This window comes from Anabas testudineus, chromosome 6, assembly GCF_900324465.2.
Source record: "Anabas testudineus chromosome 6, fAnaTes1.2, whole genome shotgun sequence".
Lineage (NCBI taxonomy): Eukaryota > Metazoa > Chordata > Actinopteri > Anabantiformes > Anabantidae > Anabas > Anabas testudineus.
In genome coordinates, this window is record NC_046615.1 from 16791425 (window position 1) to 16812389 (window position 20965).

General features: G+C 41.9%; 1 protein-coding gene across 1 annotated transcript; it reads right to left on the minus strand.

The window, feature by feature from the left end:
* Window positions 1-155: 155 nt before the first annotated feature.
* On the minus strand, window positions 156-17781 carry camk1db (calcium/calmodulin-dependent protein kinase 1Db). The gene is made up of 11 exons (XM_026366133.1): window positions 17244-17781; window positions 9689-9820; window positions 8591-8665; window positions 6602-6740; window positions 5993-6119; window positions 5684-5759; window positions 4507-4619; window positions 3641-3719; window positions 2832-2919; window positions 2502-2664; window positions 156-2022 (listed from the first exon to the last, which is right to left on the minus strand). Exons 1-11 carry the CDS (start codon window positions 17336-17338, stop codon window positions 1895-1897), a joined length of 1215 nt encoding a protein of 404 aa, XP_026221918.1. The 5' UTR covers window positions 17339-17781; the 3' UTR covers window positions 156-1894.
* Between the last annotated feature and the right edge of the window lie 3184 nt (window positions 17782-20965).

The following is a 20965-nucleotide window of genomic DNA, read 5'->3' on the forward strand; positions in this document are numbered from 1 at the left end:
GAAACAGGATAAATGTGAATATAATTGACTTTTGTATATACTCGCTTGTTACAAAAATAAAATCTATATTCAATAGCAGTTTCTAATGTGTGCACCCTGTGCTAACTTGATGTTTAATCTGCCAAAGAAGCAACAACACGTGCAAACAAGCCTCTTTTTAATACATGAATCTCTACAAAGTACAATTCCGCAACAATATGTAATACATGCATACTGGGATGAGGGGGGGTTAAATGCTTCACATTTTTTGCTTTCTTTTGATAATTTTAGGAGAAAAATATAGGGAAGACAAAAACAGAGCCAAACAAACTGAGATTTGTATTTATTGTAAACAGCGGCTCAAAATCCAAAAATCAATATTCACCACAATACTTTCCCAGATAATTCAGTGATAGCGGGCATGTTTTCTCCTCCAATTTATGTCGAGTGATTTAAAATGAAATAGAGGTACTGCAGAGAAAATACAAGGACGGGTCTCTTCTCTGTGTGAAAGTCCAGAGAGCGAGCATGAGAGAGAAGGAGAAAGAGTCTTCGTGCTAAATTCAACAGGCTGGTATGAAAGCACAGTGATTAAACAACGAGGGAGTGAGCCGTTTTCAGGCCAGCCACTTCATGGGCAAAACAGAGCACAATATCTCAACGACTGCACTGTACACTACTGATTTGACAATTCTGCAATGGGAGCAATCCAGATGCGTTCATTTATGGTGTTAAATCTTTACTGCAGACGCTTCGCTGATGAATACCTTTAAATCCAAATCCACATTTCAAGGTTATTAAAGTGAAAACAATCAGTGCAAGATGCTCATTACATATACAACAATTAATTTAAAGAAAGATAACACCTGTCAACTCTTCCAATGACACATAAGAATAATATGCAGTATTTGGAGGTTTTTACTTTTTAAATATTTTACCATCAGCAGTGCTCGACCACTCCGAGAGGGGTTTGGTTAGCTTCATGTTGTAGCACATCCCTGAGAACTGGTCATAAAGCAACAACACGTGGTTGCCCTCCTGTGGTCAAGGAGGTACTTCACAGTCACATCGAAACTGATTCATCAAATAAAACAATTACAAAGTGACAACTATTACACACAGTGTCATTATCATTCAATGCAACAACTTTTCAGTCCAGTCTAGTAACACATTTAGTTGTATTCTTACAAAAAAGTCATAATATATTGTAAGAAAATAAATAATCCAATACATTGTGCAATGCACTGCCCCTCTCAGCGATCACGCTCCATGACTAAAGCACATTGTCCTGCTCGAGTTTCATGTCCACACACTTTAAAGCAAAGAGATTACACACACACACACTGCCCTACTGTTGGGAGTTATAACCCTGTGAGCCATTGTAGCAATTACCACAGCAAATTAACGAGCTGTCAAGAAGACGAGAAGTTCAAGAGTGCGGATGATGTCACGATTATTTACCACAGCTTGAAGCTTAAATTTCACTTGCATAACATGACTCCACTCAACAGTTTCAGGCAGGATATTTACACAAGGCATACAGAGGAGCATCCGGTCCCCAGACGCTCACAGTCTGAAATGACAGCAGCTTCAATTAAGAGTTCCATTTAGTGTGGCATTTCCCCAAACAGCTGCTTGTTTATCTGCCAGACAGCCATGAGCCATCCTGAACATGGCTTCCACAATAACAACTTCTGCTGAGCCTCTCCCCTTCTGTGATTCCAGGTCTGTATGACAGTGGGAGGTGTTGTGCTGAGACGACACTTCTCAAATTCCTCCCGTGGTTTGGCACAAACAGATGGGAGGTGGCGGGATGGGCAAACTGGGCAACGGCGTTGAATCACGAGGCCTGGGATAGTTTTATCCCATCTCAAAGCTCCGTGGTCTCCCAGCTCACCTCCCGCGGAACCTGGCGTCATTTAGTCCCCGTGTGGATGACCGTGACAGTGGAGGGTCGCGGCCGCGATGGCTCAGCCACCACCTGTGGTTCCTCTCGCGCAGGAGACGGGACATCAGCAGGGGGCAAAGGAGCTATTGGTGGGCCTGTGGGGGAAAACACAGCTTCAGCAAGGACTTGAATGTCACACGCTTTACATTTTTAACAACTGCTGCAGATCTCTGTCTCTAACACAGAAACACAAAGGTGTTGACATTACTAAGAAGGGGCTTCTTAGTAATGTCAACACCTTTGTTGGTTTTGATCTCCTCATGGTTTCTTTACAGCCATTATCACCAGACTTCAAGACCAAATCTATTAAGATATTCTTTAAATTAAGTCTGTACAATGTGAGGTGTAGTGTTTTAACAAACCTCTTAGGTTAAGTTAAAAGCCACCAGAAGTGTTGTGACCACATGGCTCGTGTTAAATCCAGTTTAGTCGGTTTAATTGAAAATCACAGCTCTTTAAACAGTTGCCAATTACTTCAGTGGAGAGGGCAGAAGAGTGAACAGAGCTCAGCAGAGTGCAGTACTAAAAGTTGGACGTGTTCACGTCTACAGAGAGAATCTGAAGCGTCACTCACAGTCCTTCAGGGAGAGAGGGGCACAGTCCACAGACTGGCTCTTGGCCGGAGCTCGGCTCTGAGGGTTGGACACGGAGTTGTTGCCGTGGATGCTGCTGCCAAAACTGGTGCCCAGCTGCAGGCGCCTCATGTGGCGGATCACAGCCGTCGCATTAAAGGCTTGCTGTGAAGAGAGGGTGTGACAAGACAAATGTAACACCTAAGATCCCCGGAGAAAGAAAACCCCTGTATGTTTTTCTATTTCGATATGATAGAGTGCATTGTCTTTTTACTAAAACAGTTTGTTTTTGGTAATATGTGATAAAGAAAAATGACATCCCGCCTGCTCACCCTCCATTTGCTTTTGGCAAAGTTTTTCCTCATCTGTCGGCTGACTGATTCATGTATGTTCTTGCAGAGAGCCGTGTCTCCAGCAATCCTGAAAATGACAAAAGTCTTTTTAGATCCTAGAAAATGACAATTCACACATACAAACACTGCATTACACAACTGATCTATATTTGTATCTGTAACACCCTGGGAATAACCCTCATGCTGCTTCCTTATCATTTATTTTCACTCTGGGAAACACATTTGATTGATGCTGCAATGTTTGTGCAGGAGATCACCAACCGTATCGCTTTGTGTCACATTAATCATAATATCTTAGAATGAAACCTTGTCAATGAAAGCCATTTCTCTCTGTCATGACACCTGTTACCAGTATCACAAACCACATATTTGTATCAGATGGATCAGCTGCCCAGGGCCCGAAAGCCTCATTACTGGATAACAGACTTATTCATATTGACCACCTCGGGTGGAGACAGCGGCCCACGCCAGCCCGCTCTCGTTAGCTCCGGCTCAGGTCTGGGAAGACATCCTAATTGTTCATTAAAGCTTCCACATTCTTCAAGGATCCTTCAGGATGCCAGCCACTAATTGGCAGCCATTTATTCAGCAGATTTCCTTTCGAGGCCTGGTGGTACTGAGCAGAGGTGGGTTCGTGGCTTGAAGCCATGGCGACAGATGACAGTGGGAGGACATGCTCTCCATGACAAATGCATAAGCCTGGCAATCTGCGTCATACTGCTGTTTAATCGCACCAAGATGTGTGGTTCCTTGTGATTGTCTGGTTGCGGCGACGATTAGTTTCTCACCAAGGGTGCTCAAGAGCCTGGTCACATGTGAATCTCTTTTCCGGGTCCTTCTCCATTAGGCAGCTGATGAAGTCTTTGGCTGTGGAGGGAATTGAAAAAAGTCAAGAGCACGTCCAGCTGAGAACATGTTCTGCCCATCCTGCCTATCTACAGTCTAAGTGTCCTTAGCTTGCGATGTACTATATGACAGTAACACTCCTAATTTGTTATTTGTGATACTGACTCTCTAAATAATCCCGACTTGACAAGGAGAGACCAGGAAATGCCATGTGAGCTGTGCAGAATTTGTGACAAATGGCAGATTTCCAAAACAAGAAGAGCAAAAAAACCTACTGAAATAGCTGAAATATCAGTGTAAATAAAAATGTATTAATGGAAACTTTTTTTTGCCGGTAAATTACAATTAGACAGAATTTAATATTTATATATAATTCAAGCAAATAAAACACTGTCTTTCAAGAACAGTTTTCTGATATACATATAAAAAATACACTGTAAGTGAATATGTCATAGAATAAAACAACAATTAAAACAGATTGTAAACATTTGGAACTTTTACTTTATGCTACTGTTACTAAAGTTTACACAATGATGCTGCTGCAGTAAGTATTAGCTGAAAATGCCAGCATGCAGTCTCTTTATTGTATTACACAGACACTTACACCCTGGATGAATCACAGCTCTGGACATGCCGGTTATGTTATCATGTCTTTATTAGAAATATTATAAATGTGTGGGGAAAATGTAGAGTTTTGTATTTGGAAACAGACACAGGATATGGATTTATGAAGCATTATGATGCGTTGAATGTAATTTTTAACTCATCGTTTACTTTGGACACAAACACACAGCACTTTATAGCTCACCAGAGTCAGATATGTCATCCCAGTACGGTGCATCAAACTCATAGTCTGCCTTGAGAATCTGCTCAAAGAGCTTCGAATCGTTTTCGTCGTAGAAGGGGGGGTAACCACAAAGCCTGAGAAGATCAAGATGGATGATTACACATCAACAGCCTGTCTGAGCGCCATCATCCAGCTGATGTTAGAAACTTTAACCCAAATCTAAAAAGGATTTGCTACGGCCTAATCTCATTCACTGGCAGTTTGATTTTTTTATATAGCATGCAACAGGAGACAGGTCAGAGGGATTACAGAGACTACACAAATACTAGCAGGGAAAATTGGACAAAAACAGTGCATTTTCATATGATTTGGAAAGAGGGACGTGTAAATGACAGCTGTGCAACGTAAGTCTGTGCAGTATATTTATCTTGTGCTTTTGACTATGAAACAACCTCCAGGTAGACGCCTCATTTGTTCACCCATCAGAAACCCCTTCACCTGATCACCTTAGAATTTATTAACCTAACGAATGGGTGACAAGACAAGTGACTTTGTCTTTGCTAAGGAGAAACAGTCCTTAACTTAATGCTTCTGGCTGCTTGGCCGTAACACTTTCCACTGAGAGTTTAATAAGCTCAGTAGAAAAGGAACAACAGCAGTGGGAATCCCGCAGACTATAAATTGACCAAGCTGGTTTAGCATCAAATGGGGCAAATTAGAATCTGTATGTTGGTTTAATGTATTGTTTGATGGTTTTAAACTGGACATTTCTGGTGTCCAGAGAATGAATTCGACTGAATTATTCAATATTCACTGTGATACATGCTAGGTTGACCATCTAAAGTATATATTTTTTTACTACCATCATCAATTCAAAATTTTCATCTGGCACCTCATTCAACCTGCAAAACTAATTAAATCTCCATTAGCCTTAGTTGTAAACATTCAAATCATAGTAAAATGTGAGCCATGGTAGCGTGGTACTATAACCTTTCAGCCTGAAAAATCACTGTGTCGACTACAAGTACAGTCTCACAGAGCTGCTAGCGTTGCTGTAGACCCGTTTATTTTTCTGTTCTAATCTTGTTTTACTATGGTTGTCTGTAATTTCTTTCCCTTTCTTGGTCAGTACTTTTGATAAATATACAAAATAAGCTTCAGTTTATTTCTCTGTTTATGTTTTAAATTGAATACTCACAGGATATAAGCGATGACCCCAATTGACCAGCAGTCCACTGCTTTACTGTAGGGTTTCTGAGCTAAAACCTCAGGAGCTGAAACAAAGACATTATTTGAAATGTCATTAGAAAAACTGTGTAAACAGTGTTTTGAATATAACAGAGAGAACGGACAGGACTGTGAATGTTCAGTAGTTTGTCTGTGACAGATGGCTACGGTTAACCTGTGGCTACTGGCAGATTAGATGAGGTCATGTTTAGCCAACTAGAGCAACTAATTATCTCAGACTCAGTTTCCAGCCACACAAGAGCTCAGAGGGAAGCCTCACCCACGTATCCTGGAGTCCCACAGGCGGTGGCCATCACGTCACCTGTTCCCTCCATCTTTGAGAGGCCAAAGTCACTGATCATGATCTTTGACTCATCATCAGGACTGAAGTACAGCAGGTTCTCAGGCTGCAAACAAAAAGAGAGAGTCCTACAGTGTGGCACTGCTAATTTCTGAGCAGAGATGCATTATGGGACAGGTAAAAGAGCCCCATACACCTAAGACCCCATGACTGAAAGACCCAAATCAAGCACAACTCAGGCCAACACATTCACTGAGCATTATGCCTTTAAACACGAATTCATTTCAGTCATACAGACAGTGAGATTTCAAACAACACACAAAACAAAATCCCATAGAGTCAAAATCATTCAAGAGTCTGTGGAATCGTACAGCTCATCCAAGACACTTCATTGGTTTTACTGAGAAAGAAAATCCCTGACATTTAGCTTTTGTGGGTGATCCACACTGAGAGTTCACATAATGTCACTCACACAGGTTAAACAGCAGGGATTTTCCCCCCGCCAGAAAAACTGAAGCGTTCTCAACTCTTCAACAACAAGTGCAGAGGATTCTCTAAGGGAGCTACTGATATTAAATAGTAGCCTACCTTTAGATCCCGGTGCACTATGCCCATGGAGTGAAGATAGTTCACTGCATCCAGAACTTGTCGAATGAGCCGACTGGCATCCATCTCGGTGTAGAAGCCCTTTTCTACGATTCGGTCAAACAGTTCACCACCAGATACCCTGTCAGCACACACAGAAAATGCATAATAAAGTCTGGTTTAATAAATAATGAATGGATTTATAAAAGGATAATAATAATATAACAATAATATAAGAACTCCTCTGAGAAACAGAAAAACTATTGCTCATTTTAGCCAATGAGAATCAATCTATAATCACACAGTGTCTGCAATTGATCTACCAGTATTCTTCTACTTTAAATCACAATTACAGACACAAAGTCACAACAAGTGACTCATGTCAAGTTGAGCCACAATCATGAGTGTGTGTCTGCTTTCACAGATGGCTGCCAATCTATTTTTACAGTGAGTGAGACTTCAAGGCAACATTATGCACCTTTCAGAGGTACAAAGAGGGCAGATAATCGCTGCCTAAATTGCCGGTGCATTAGTCACAAACACTGTGAAATTATGTGGCAAGAGGAAAGGTCTCAGAAATCATGACGACATATGCCACACACTGAAAAATAGCACTTTCACTGGCACAGAGTGAGATACATTTAAGAAGACATTACATATAGTGGCTTCAGGAAGTATTCACAGTCCTTCATTATTGCAAATGTTATTGTGTCGCAGACTGTAGATTTATTTTTTATATGCATCATATTCACTCTACACACTCAATAATCCATAATGACCTAGAGCTGCTTATATAAAGTCTCACAATTCCCACTGTGTGTCGGAACAAAAACTAAGCCATGAAGTCCAGGGAACTCTTTGCAGACCTACATAATCACATTTTATTGTGAGCTGCAGATCAGGACAAGCGCATAAAACCATTTCAAAAGCTCTGAGTGTTGTGCAGGAGCACAGTGGCCTGAGTAATTGTGAAATGAAAAAGGTTTTCAACCATCAGGATTCTTTTTAGATTTGGTCTGATGAAACAAACACGAACCTGGCAGAAGAATGACCATCACAGTAACAATCCACCAATCAGGGCTTTATGGTAGAGTGGTTAGACACAGACCACAGCTTGTTCAGACTCTGCCAAACAGGCGAACACGAGGGCAAAGACACTGTGGTCTAAACTCTTTGGCCAGAACTCCAAGCACTATGTCATTACAGTTTAATATCATCCCCGCTGTTAAGCACGGTGGAGGGTGACAAAGCAAAGATTTATTTGCTTTCTACCTCACTTGTAAGTTGTTTTGGATAAGAGCATGTGCTAAATGACTAAAAGTAAATCCAAATTCAGCCAAGACAATGCTGCAGTGGCTTTGTGACACACTAAAACCTAGTGAACATCTGTGGGGAGACCTGAAGGTGGCAGTTCTGAGACGCTTTGAATCCAGTTCGATGGAGCTTGAGAGCATCTGCCAGGAAGACTGGGATAAAATGAAGCCACTTGAAATAACATTTTGAATAAACTTACAGTCACTGAGGATCCAGGTACACATCTTTAACAAGTGAACTTCAGAGCCAGATTTTGGTCTTCCTTCACATACTGTAAACTAAGCTAATGATCTCCTGTCTCCAGCTTCATGTTTACTGTACTCTACATCTCATGAGCAAAATGAAAAAGTGTGCATCTTAAAATGTCAAATTTAAATGTGAATTTACTTTTGCACTACTGTGCAGATAAAAAAAGTTATCAATTTTTTGTATTGTTAAAAAAATTAAATCTATTGCATTATTTAGCCCGTCTATACATATATTACAGCTTTTAAACAAGACTAATCTCTCTTAAAAGCATCACTGACTTCACTCAAATATGCATGTGAGAGCAAAACTACCTTAAGGGCATTACAGATGTCCATTCAAGCATAACCATAACACATTATCAAAATAACAGGCCAAACGCGAGACAAAAAGCTGACCTTAACAAACAATGTGAAAGGTTGGTGTACTTACAGCTGCATTATGAGGTACAAATGGTTTGAACTCTCGTAGATGTCTTCCAGCGCCACGATATTCTCATGCTTTATCCTGGAGAGAGAGAACAGACTATTTACTTTGCTTGCTGTCAGCGTCTGCTCATTTCAGTACAGGCAACTAATGAGGTGCAATTAGCCTTTTCTTTTGTTAAAATGATTCTCTGCCAACTGGAAACAGATTGTTTTTTGCTTTCTGTTTCACCACATTGGCTGTAAGTACACGGTGGGTGCGTCTGTGTGAATGCACATATGCATATATACATTTGTCAAAATCTAATCTGACAAAGCATTTCCTTCACAAAAGGGAGAAAACCTTTTGTACGTAATGGAGAGAGGGGGGATTCTTAGAGGATGCTGATTAATGAGTCATGAAGCGGCAACCCCTGTCAGCAGGAGCACCTGAAGAAAATAATATAGGATGGATGCTGGGAGTCCGTGTCCAGGCAACCAACCAGCGAGGCTTTAGTTACAAAAAAAGCCTCAGCAAGGAGATATGCAGATGACAGATCGTGTTCAGAAGGGCAGGTGGCTGAAAAGGAAAAGATGTGGGTGTAAGAGGAGGCGAGGAGAGTCTCAAAGGACTAAACAACCTTCACAACTTCCTTTCTAAGTTCAAAATGAAAATGAGGCTGCAGTTAGACCAACAGAGAAGTAAGGAGCATGACAAGAGGGAGAAAATGGAGAAATCAAAACAAAGAGAGAAAAAGGAGGAAGTCAAGGATAGCAACTGTAACCAGGCAACTACACCCAACAACTGGCATGCTTATTTCAAGGTTGACTGATAACTGAGATTCTCAGGGGAATTACCCATCAGGCCTTGGAGGATGAGGTGTCACCTGGTGGCAGTGCAATCCTATCGAACCCTGTGTAGGTGTGTAAGTGTGGAGACCCAAAACGGTAGATAGATGAGACTCGACAAGGAAGTCAATTAAGTCTGACAGTGACTGTTAAATAAACTGAGCAGGACCGGCATCGCATCTCTGAGTGAAGAGGGAGACACACAAGTTTCCCAGAGGTAGAGGCAAGCTGTGGTCTAAAATGGTGTTCTCCTGCAGCTCAGTCAGGTGGTACATACTTCCTAAGCACAGCGATTTCATTCTCGATGCTCGTCTCCTTCCCTTTCAGCGCCTTTTTCGGGATGCACTTGATTGCGACCATCTTTCCTGTGGCCTTCTCCCGAGCCATCACCACTTCGGAAAACGCACCGCTGCAAGAGAAAAGAAGAAACATGTCCCTGCTTTATGTGCGCTCTGGCAATATTGACAGAAAAATCAGTGAGCAGACAGAGGCCACTCAGAGGCAGAGGGGCCAGAGTACACAAACAGCATATTGTGAATATTTACCAAGAGCTGGTAAAGTCCCTCTTTATGGCCAACAGCCTTCTGTGTTGGCTTACACTTGGTTTTCATGTGCAGCCAGAAGCACAGCAAACACTTCTAAAGCCTCAAAAAATAAAAAAATAAAATGCATTTAAAAAAATAAAAACATCCATTTAGGACGGCAGATAGCGTGACTTCCTCAGACACGTGTCTCCATATATGAGAGCCTTTAAAAACAAATACGGAATTAAGGTGAATATTTACTCAAGCAATCTCTATCTGTTGCTATGATACCACATTGGTCCTCCTTAATAAATCTCGCTGGGCAGCAGGCATGCTTGCTTTTTTCCACCCCTTCTTGTTTTCATTACACACCTTCATAGACAGCTTTACTTGCTGGTGCCCTCAGGACGGTATGGTGAGAAGGTTTGAAAGACGAGTGATGATTTGAAAATCTCTGGGTCAGACCACAAAAGCTGATCCAATCTAAACGAGCAGAATCTTAAACACTAAATCCTTCATTAGCTGATGAACGGATGGTTTATGTGATACTTTTAAGTTTGATGTCTGGCAAAAAATTACGTACACAAACTGGGCCTTTCAGTTTGACATGTGGTGGGTTAGGGGCACAAACACATAGCCAGTGTTTTCGAAAGGATGTTTACAATACTCATATTGTGGTTTTAAAAGAAAGGTAATTTTATTAATAGCTTGCAGCTATTAATGTGATGGCTTTCCTGCTAGTATTACTTGCCTAGAGTAAAGAACAAGTTCAGAAGATCTAATTGTTTGTGTCACACTCTCACATGTTTTCTGACATACGCTTTACTGGCTAACATACATGACTTGTTGGAACATAAATGAGCTGCACTTATATATAGCGCTTTTCTATCTAACTCGTACTCAAAGCTGTTTTTACACTGCCTCTCACACACACTCACATACCGATGGCAGAGCTGCCACACAGCTGACCTGACTGCTCTACCTCCTGAGTCACAGTCACCCCCAAATGCATCAGTTATACAAAAATGACGTGGAGAAAACCACCTGAACTGATTCATCCACCTTTCAAACGGCAAGAGGGCAAACATCATAAAGACCATTATGTTCTCAAAGTGTACTCAGTTCCTCCCAACGGGCTCTAACCTCAGTGCCCATCGCTGCACTAAGTCCCACCGTGGCCATTAAATCACCGCTAATCCCTCAGTCCACCACCACACAGGGGGGAGGGTCCGTCATGTCATGATGCACAAACACACACGGTGCACAAACACACTACCTGGTCACAAAGGCCAGCCCCAGGTGTGATGAGGTAGAACACACTCAGCAAACAGACCCGCCTGAGAGGGCCTGGAGCGTACGCCCTTCCGACTTTGACCTCACTCTGACACGTGATGTGGGACAATATGTAAATTCAAGGGCTTGTGTGGGACTTGGTATGTTTCTACTCTGGCCTCTTACAGCACTATCTGCCCACTGCAGCTGCTGCTGTGGGGACAATGAGCATCATTTCTATTCAGAGCTGTGTGGACAAGTACAAAATTCCTCCACCGGCACACCGAGCCTGTCGAACGCGTCTCTTGCATGCATTTTCAGAGCGTGCTTCTTGCAGCATGAGACACACAGTGATGAAAACCACAGGAAACCCATAAACTGACAAAAAGGTTCGTTACAGTGTTTAACACCATTTGTCCCCCTGCTCACTACACTGACAAGCAGCAACATCACTTCCTGTGAATGATAAAATGACAAAATCCAAGGCTGTGAATTCCCTCACTCTGTCAATGCATGAAGCATGACACGCTGTGCTACAAGCTCTCACAGAATTAACTTTAATACTTTATAAGTCACAGAAATAAAAAGCTGCGGTGTGCTGCATATTGTGAGGCCACCGCCCACATCCTGCACATACACACATGCAAAGATACAGTAACACATTCATATAACTAGAGTTAAAACAACAAGAGCATCAAAAATAAATAAATACATAAAATTCAGCAAGTATTTTGACACTTTTATCCATTTTTTGACAGGTTTTTGAAGAGAACATGCAGAATGTTTGCTGGTTCCAGCTTTTCAGATGTGAGGATTTAACATTTTCTTTATCACGTATAATAGTGATCTGATTTTCAGATTGTGAAACCATCAATATCATAATTGGTAAAGTAAAACACGCTTCATAACTAAACAGCCTAAGTGACTACCAGCACACCAGATTTCTTCCCTGATGCAGCATTAAGTGATAAAAGAAGGCTACATCTAAACTTGACTTCTTCTTTAAGTGCATCAAAATCTATTACATAAGATAAATATGATCGTATGGCTGCAAAATGCTTCTGACCCAGTGTCACAGACGGCACAATCTTGTCAGCACAGTGACTCACTTGGCTGAATAATAATAGTTGAATTTTAAGTTCTTCACAGAGGCGCAGAGCTCCCAGTTCACAGCTCTTGGATGGCAGTATGGGCTGCGTATGTGACAGTCTGCAGTCACCAGCGCACTACGTGCAGGACAGCCAAGCCAAACTGGCTGACTAATGTGAAATGTGAACATTGGCTGCTCTCAGTGTGAAACGGGCGGCTGATGCTGCAGATGCAAAGCAAGCCTCGTATCAACTAATCATCCAGGAACCTTTTACAGTCTTTGACCTCGGCTGGTCATTATCAGCGATTATGAAAATGCAGGGCACAGTTGATGGAGGAAATTCTTTGATGGAGGGGGTGGAGGTCTTGAAGACTGCAACAGGCGTATTGACATTCACAGTAAATGCATGTATTGTGGTGCTTCTGAGCAATCACACTGAATAATCTTGCGTAAGATGCATTACAGTGGCCTGTTACGCAACATATGGGATGGAAGTCTGAACTTCATAATCCAGGTAGAGCTACTGCCGGTGTGACCTAGTGCGTTCAAAGTCACCCTCCAACAGCTGTAACGACAGATGACATGATCGCTGCTTTAAAAGGACACGTCACACAGTTTGTGAAGAATCATCCATGATGTATTTTGTGATGATTCCTCCCTGTGATTGAGCAAATATTGTATTATAGTTACATTTTTTTATACTGCCCATCCATAGTGTCCATGATAACAATAATGCTGATTACAGGAAACTGAATTGTTTCAGCAGCTCCCACAGTCCCAGCGAACGAAGATGGGAACTCTTAAACAACAACACTCACTGGACCTGAGGCTTCTTTCCAGGAATGTGCACTTTGTGTTCCCCAGATTGTTGATCAAACAGAGAAGGACAGTCGGTTTAAAGCCTCATAAGAGCTAATGTCAGTCATAAACAAATAAAAAGAGGGGGTGGGGGATCCAACACCGCAGGGAAATATTTGGCAGAAATCTGTGTGGAGTCACAGACCAGCCTGTCAGAGAAATGTCGAATTATTTTCATAAGGATGATTACCTCCTCCTGTGCTCTGATACCGAGCCGCCTGGTACCCTTCAACACTGAGTGCAGTGGATTTCACAATGTGGAAACAGGGGCATGAATACAAATGGAAACTTTGGAAATTACTACACACACAGCATACGACGCATTATCTTTTTAAATTAGCTGACTCTCCTTTGTTACAGGCAGTAACAAAGTATCTGCACCCACTGTGAATGCAGCTGGAGGACAGTGGCAGCGGTGGGAAGTGTCTTCTTCAGTGGGGAACAACCAAGGACTTCCATCATCCCAGTTGCCTAGCTGCCATTTTCACTGCTTTCAGGCAGCTTTCAAGGATCAAGCTCATCTCTACACAGTGTTTCCGAGAATGATCCAAGCACCGACAGCGGCAGCTGAATATTTTCATACATGCCTGTTTGGTCATTAATATCAAATTCTGATTATCTGAGTCAGTAAAAAGGAATTAAAGATTGTGTCTTTGTGACAAATGACACATATGAGTCAGGTTTAGCTAAACAGAAAGCAACTTTGGCACTTTAATCTTAGAACGTGAGATTCTGGGAATGCATAACAAAGCACTTAAACTGATTTAACATTAATTTCTTGCCATTTAGATAAATAATTTCATTTTTGACATACAGTCTGTTTTAGCTCCTGACCCATGTACAACTGTCCCACAGCAAACAGTAGAAGACAAAACTGTTTACCTCAGAAATTGGTAGAGACCAAAATCAGAGCTAAAAAAAAAACATAACCTAGCAAATGCTCGTGTTGCTCAGCACTGATAAAAAAATAACAATTTTTTAAAGTGAAACCAACTATTCAAATAATAATAACACTGTTCTGAAACGACCTCAAACCCTACACATCTCTAGCATGTCTCCATTGCAGTTTCTTGTAATTTATACACCTAAAGCAAAATAGCAGCGATGACTTAATCAATCAATCAATTATCAGTAGGGCTGCAAAAAATCCAATATGTGGCATCAATATCTGCAGAATACTGACCTTTCAAGTGGAATGGGTGTCATGTTTACTACAATAAATGCAGTTTCTATGTTAATCAATATGTCACAAGTTCCAAAGAATACCTTTTTTGAATCTGGGAAAAACTGGTGTAGGAACCAGAAAGTAATTGCAATTACTCTGAGCTGAGATATCATAAAGAGAATTCGAGAGACAAAGTTGATTCAATGCATCCTTCATCATCGAGCTTTGGCACACGGCTGAAACAAACACCCACTGGACCTCATGCTGCACACTTGTCCACTGGGATCTCTAAAGGTGCTTGTGTTCAGGTTACTTAATTTGCTTCAATAGAGTATCAGCAGCTTAAGACTCTGAAATTAGCCACAAGGCAAGCAGCAGTGAGGTACGACAAATGACTTCAGAGGCCAAGATCTCATTAGCTCACATCAACCAATGCAAAAACAACAAAAACACAGCAGAAGAAGCCAAAGCATTCCTGACACCACCTCAAGCTTCCTGCTTCCAAACTAATCAATATCTGATCAGTCATAACGTTCACACACAGAAAAACGGTCTGGCTACGAGCGGCTGCTGAAATAACATCTCTCCTATTTATAAGAGGTAGGTTCAGCCAAAGAATGAGGTCAGCTGACGACCTGCATATACTGAATGACCAGGTTATCCCATCAGTGGATTTTTTTTCCTTCCCTGATGGCACAGGCATATTCCAACATGACAATGTCAGGAGTCATGGGGCTCAACTTCTGAAAGACTGGTTCAGGGAGGATGACACATCATTTTCACACATGGATTGGCCACCACAGAGTCCAGACCTTAACCCCATTGAGAGTCTTTGGGATGTGAAGGTAAAGCCAGTCCAACGAAATATTCGAGTGTGTGACTTTTTTTTTGGACAGGCAGTGTGTGATCACATCATTACTTTAATGAATAAAATGGGTTTCGACTGGCAAATCATGATCTGCATAGTAACTAATAAATATTGTCGACAATATTTTCCTGTGAAATATACTGGACAACAAATACGAAGAAGCAAAACATAAAAATCCTCATGTAAAGTACAACATAATTGCCCTTCATTGCTTGACTAAATGTAGTTAATGACTTTCCGCCGCTGGTGTGTGGAGCACAGTGAATGAGTTTTCTTTGGCATGAGGATGCGGCAGAGGGATGATCCCTCTTAGACAGTCGTGGGGAAAACCTGGTTAAGAGGACTAAACTACATCTGGAAGGTACATCAGCAAGAAAAAGTGATGACCTAATTAAAAACCGCAGGAACTAGTAAATGGGACTTTGTTAAAGTCGACCAGGATGAGTTCAGGCTGCACAGCATGTAGCATAAGAGCCGAACTGTGACAAACTGGCCTTGGAGATGTGTGTTGAGTTGTGGGCGAGGGATGTGTGTTCCTCCAACCTGGGCATTGTGTGGACAGTAAATCACGATGATTCACTGGTGTTATTCAGAGGCTCTTCACACATAAATGAAAGCCTTGGGGAAATCAGAACTGCCTCCAGGTAGGAACGTCTGACTGTTTAGTACAACAGCTGAAGTGTCGAGTGTGCTTCATGAATCACCAATCTGTATGAGAATTTTAAGATGGTGCAGCTCAGGTCTGTGGTCACGATGAGCAGTTTACAGTCTCACAAAATGAGGAGATGACGAAGGACGGCAAGAACATGCAGATGATGTCAAAGTATACACAGGAGGAGGTTGCATATTTTACAGCAACACAACACCATGAGTATTTTTTAATGTTTATGAATGACTTCCTTCCCAGTTCTGCTACAACCGTGACCAGAGGACGGTTCTGTGCTCTGTTTGACATCAGCTTCTGAGGCCAAACTGAAAAAACAAAAAAGAAATCTCTAGGGAGACGGGGCCTTCCCCAACACTACAAAAAAAAAAGAAAAATCACGACATTAAACGAAACGAAACGTTAAGAGAGGAGGGGCATGTCTCATGAGAGCAAGGGTCCACCGGAAAATGATGAATAAACCTTATAGATATGTGTGGCAGCATCTAGTGATCTATCACGAGACATCCAGCCTCAAAGTAAAAGCACGGCCTTCCCCTCCAGCTCAGTTTCATCAGTAGCTTGAGGTCTTCAGTGGCTCTATTTCTGCTGGATAACTTACTCAAACAGGAGAAGACAAGTTGTCAAACAGCCCCAACAGCAGACCAAAATAAAGTCTGGAATCTGTCTGCTCTGGGGTCTAAGGGCCAGAGAATAACTTAACTAAAGTGGTCCATAAACTATAGGAACAGGCCAAATGAAACTGAGAACAGCAACAGACGAGCTTATACTGTATAAACTGTTTAAAGTATCTGTGACACTGGGATGAATCCAGAAACCCAGACATAACGTTTCTCTGCTAAAAAAAAAACAAAACAAAACAAAACAAAACAAAACACAATGATCCTGTGTTTGAATAAGAAAACAAGAGACTGAGCAGAGGAACACGCACAGTCATCGCACACGGCGCCTCAGTTTGGGAGCTCATTTCATCATTTTGTATATGCAAATAGGGCCCTGCTGTATCTCACAGAGTGCCCCAAACAAATGGCTGCTCCCCTCCATCGCACCTCAGACCTGATCTGCTCTGTGGCACGAATTCAAGCAGGCTGCAGTAGTTTCTGAATGAACGGCGGCGCATTACGCGTGTCTGACTACACACCTCATTGTCTCTCATGAAACACAATTTATTTCCCCCCTTGTCTGAGCAATTTACTGATGCTGGTGCCGGCTGGGTTTGATTCTTTAAATGTGGACCCATTCTCAGTAGATTCAACAGATATTCAACAGCTGTCAGTCTGCTCTTCATTTCCGTTACGCGGCACAATGTGTCATTGTTGTCTGAGGCTAATTTACACAACTGGATACAAAGTTTGTCGCCGCCTGTGAAGCTGCGTTATGTTGTTACTCACGTCCCGAGGACTTCCTTGAAGTCAAATATCTTCTTGATATCATCGACATGCTTTTTCCAAGACCCATCGCTGGACTCGCCGTTTTCTTTCGCCATTTCGCACCGGGGGTGGGGGGAGGAAAAGAAGAGAGAGACGCCGCTGGAGGATCAGCACAGTTGTCTCACCCAGTCTCTCTCTCAAAAAAAAAAAAAAAAGAGAGAGAGAGAGAGAGAGAAAAGAAAAGTAGTGCACTTCTGTATTTCGCCAAGGGCTCCTTGGATATTTGTCAGCGCAGACTATCTTCCTTCCTGAGCCCGTGCAGCCAGGCAAACCCAAGGAGGGGTGGTATGTCCAACCCCGAGAGGTTATTTGACTAATCTGTTTGACGTAGCGGATTCCGAGCCTGAGCTTCCCACTGTTCAGATCACTGTGACGGGGACGCACAGGCTCTCCCCCCTCCTCCTACCCGGGCAGGACTCAGTCAGTGACAAACAGCGATGTGGTGAGCTGAGGTCGGGCGACTCGCAGGAGCATCGGAGCTGCGGTGCCATCGAGTCACACCGACCGCCCTGTGGTTGTTATAGCAATAGGAGGAGTGGGAGGCTGCTGCTGCCGCCTGTCTATCTGACAGAGAGCACAATCAGCGGTGGAAGTGTTCGCATTGCACCAAATCACCGGCCCGGTCGAAACTCCACCGACCGACCAGTGCCACGGTCCGTGTCTGCAGGACCACGTCCTTAAATCGAAAACAGGGGGGCGCTTTTACGCCCAGTCGGTGCGCACACAGATGCTTTCATTTTTAATGTGTGTTGAAATGCAAAACCCAGGGGCGTAGCTGGGGGGGTTATGGGGACCCATGCAGAGCAAGTTATCACCCCCCAAATTACATGCATGGTAGTTTTGTATTGAGAAGCAGGTGTTAATAACAGTCAGTGAATCACTGTGTGTGCCTGCATGGAGCAAACTGAAACCCACTGTGCTCAATGGTGTTTTCTCTTGGTGGAACTATGGTTGCAGACCTGTAGACGACGCCTGCTGGTGATGTTAAAGTATATGAAACCAGACATAAAACACAAAACAAAAGCAGCCAAATGATCCATTTTGCTGTCAGTGAAGACGATTCAGACAGCATTTAGTCTAATGGTTCAGTGTGCAAAAATAAAGTGAGACTGTGAGTAATGGACGATACTTTGTGTTTTGGTGGACAGAGGTTCTGTGACCGTCAAGTTTCTCCCACCACTTGTGTGTTGGTATCTTTACCATTGTATAAACCACTGAGGCAGCCAGCAGTGGACTGCTGCTGTGTCGCTTTACACCAACAAGTAAGTTAAAAATAAATGAATAAAAGTGAGACTGAAAAGCTCCAAGAAAATAAGGTAAAATTCAAAGTATCCCAGCTGTACATCTAACAGGAGCCACTGCAGTGAGCAGAGAGGAGGATGTGAGCCCCAGAGTGAACCACAGTTCCCAGTGAGTCCAGTTTAGCAGCACAGGACAGCAGGATTGTTTTGTGTGGTGTGTATTTCTCTGCTTTCATCAGCAATTCCGACATGTTGATTTAAGTCAAAGTCTGTGTGATTAGTTCAGACCCAGAGAATTTGATCAGAGAAGGAGCCAATAAACCACTGAAATAGAAATACAGCTGGTGCGGGATTTGCTGTTGTATCCTGTCTGAACTTTAACCTCACAGTCTCTATACAACCTGTCTTACAAGGAGGGCAGTGAAAAATAAAAATGCAGTTTAACACAGTGCAGTAAATAGCAGCTACCTGCTTATGATCTGTTTTTGTTGAAATTCTGTGTCAATATACTTACAGTCCAGATCATAATCATTTAGACAGTTACACAACTTTTGTTCTTCGGGATCTCTGCATTTGATTGTAGGAGATCAAAAGTAATTGGACACTTGGCTACAGGTCATGATCGGCAGCAGTGTTTCAAAGTTGGATCATTGACACTCAGTTGGACAATAATGAGGCTAAAAAAGTGGGTGAGAAAGTTGTATCTGTGTGTAGGACTGAAAATTTGCATTATGAGGATAAAGCTCTTTTATAACTGTACACTGAGTGAGGAACACTCTCCAGGAAGTAGGTGTCATGCTCTAATGAATGATTGAGAGAAGACCTCAGAGGATTCACCACAGGATGCAAATCCCTGGAAACCTCTAAAACAGAAAGGTCAGGTCACTGTTAGCAAAGCTGGAAGCTGTTGTGGGTCATTTTTAAAGCAATCATTCAGAAACTACAGTGGTTTTACTCCTAGTTCCTCCCGGCCAAATGTTGACGTGTCCTTGAGCAGGATACTGAACCCCAAGTTCCTCATTGTGTGTGTAACTTGTAAGTTGCTTTGGATAAAAGAAACCAGCAGAGTTTAGGAACAAATGAAAGAAAAATCAACGTAGACATGGAGACAGGAAAGGAAGATGAAAAAGAGAACAGCTCATCGCACCGTCTCCATCATATGGTTCCCACTGGAGTTAAAAGGGCTCCATCACCCACACAGTTCTTTCTGTGTTGATGTAAACCTGCTCAAATTAAAGCAGAGACTCGACACTTTAACGCCGTTTGAGATATTTGATTTCAAATTGAATGAACTTAAAGAGCAGTGTCACTGTCCAAACTCTCACAGTTCTTTCTAAAACTGAGTTTTAATAAAATCATTTAACATTATAGATTTATATAAAGAGAATTTATATGTATATGTTTCTATTTCTTGAATTAGTCAACAAATATCATAATAAATGCAAAGTGTAACTCCTTTTTATTCCCACCTCTCCTCTGTCCTACAATATTCTTGTCTAATTTCTTATTTCTGTCTGTTTAGTTTTCGTATTGGATTCTTCTTAGATACTTTATGTTCTAATCTAACCTAGTCAATAATTATGTGTATGGTTGAGGTACAGGGACTCATTTATTAATTAGTTGGTTGATCAATGATGATTAATGTGGTTATATTCATTTTGGTAGCCTTTAAAGCAAATATTTGCCAGCTTCTGGCTTCTCCAGTGTGAGGATTTGAGGCTTTTTCCTCTTTCTTTCTTTTCATATTGGGCTGTGGGAAATAAAACGGATACTTTGGACCCTTTGTGCCGACTCATTTAGAACCATATGGGTCATTCTGCAAAACCCAAAGGGGCAGAAAAGCTAAAGCGTCTTTATATAAAGGAAATGCCTTTGAAACATGCTCTGATTCAAGTGCTCCTTTTTTAGTCAGATGATTTCCAACAGATTTATTTATTTCACCTAAACATTTTATTTATTTATTTGGGTTCCGGCTCTGGCAAAGTTTGATGCCCAACCTTAGTCCCACTGATTGCTTCACCAACTGGGAAACAGCCACTTGTAAAAGCACTAGACCGTTTCAATCAGTCAACAAAATCTGAGATGAAGGCAGAAACTCAGTCTGAAACCAGACTAAAAATATCCAACTCAAGCAGAAGTACCGTTATAAGATTTTATACTCAGCACTCAACATCTCTCTTAAACAGTTTCAAGAAAAACTGATTCTATAAAGGATGGATTTACTGCACGAAAGTGCAGCATTAAGATGAATTTGATTAATTTAAAGCTGGCAACTCTTGACAAATGTGATAAAAGACGTTTATCAAGTATGGACCAAGGCTGCCTAAACATTTGGACATGGTACAATTGCAGTTTACCAACATTTGCCAGCAACTGTATGCACTTTTTAATTTGTATGAACTATATTCATACATTTTGAATTTCTGATTCAGAAAAGGGTTA

What these genes read in the sequence shown, in the direction of transcription:
- camk1db (XM_026366133.1), bottom strand. Translation starts at nt 17,338, where the DNA reads ATGGCGAAAGAAAACGGCGAGTCCAGCGATGGGTCTTGGAAAAAGCAT. An exon ending in TTCAAGGAAGTCCTCGGGAC is followed by an intron (nt 9,821 to 17,243) that starts GTGAGTAACAAC and finishes TTTCTCTTGCAG; the next exon opens with CGGTGCGTTTTCCGAAGTGG. An exon ending in GGGGTCATCGCTTATATCCT is followed by an intron (nt 4,620 to 5,683) that starts GTGAGTATTCAA and finishes TGATCTTCTCAG; the next exon opens with GCTTTGTGGTTACCCCCCCT.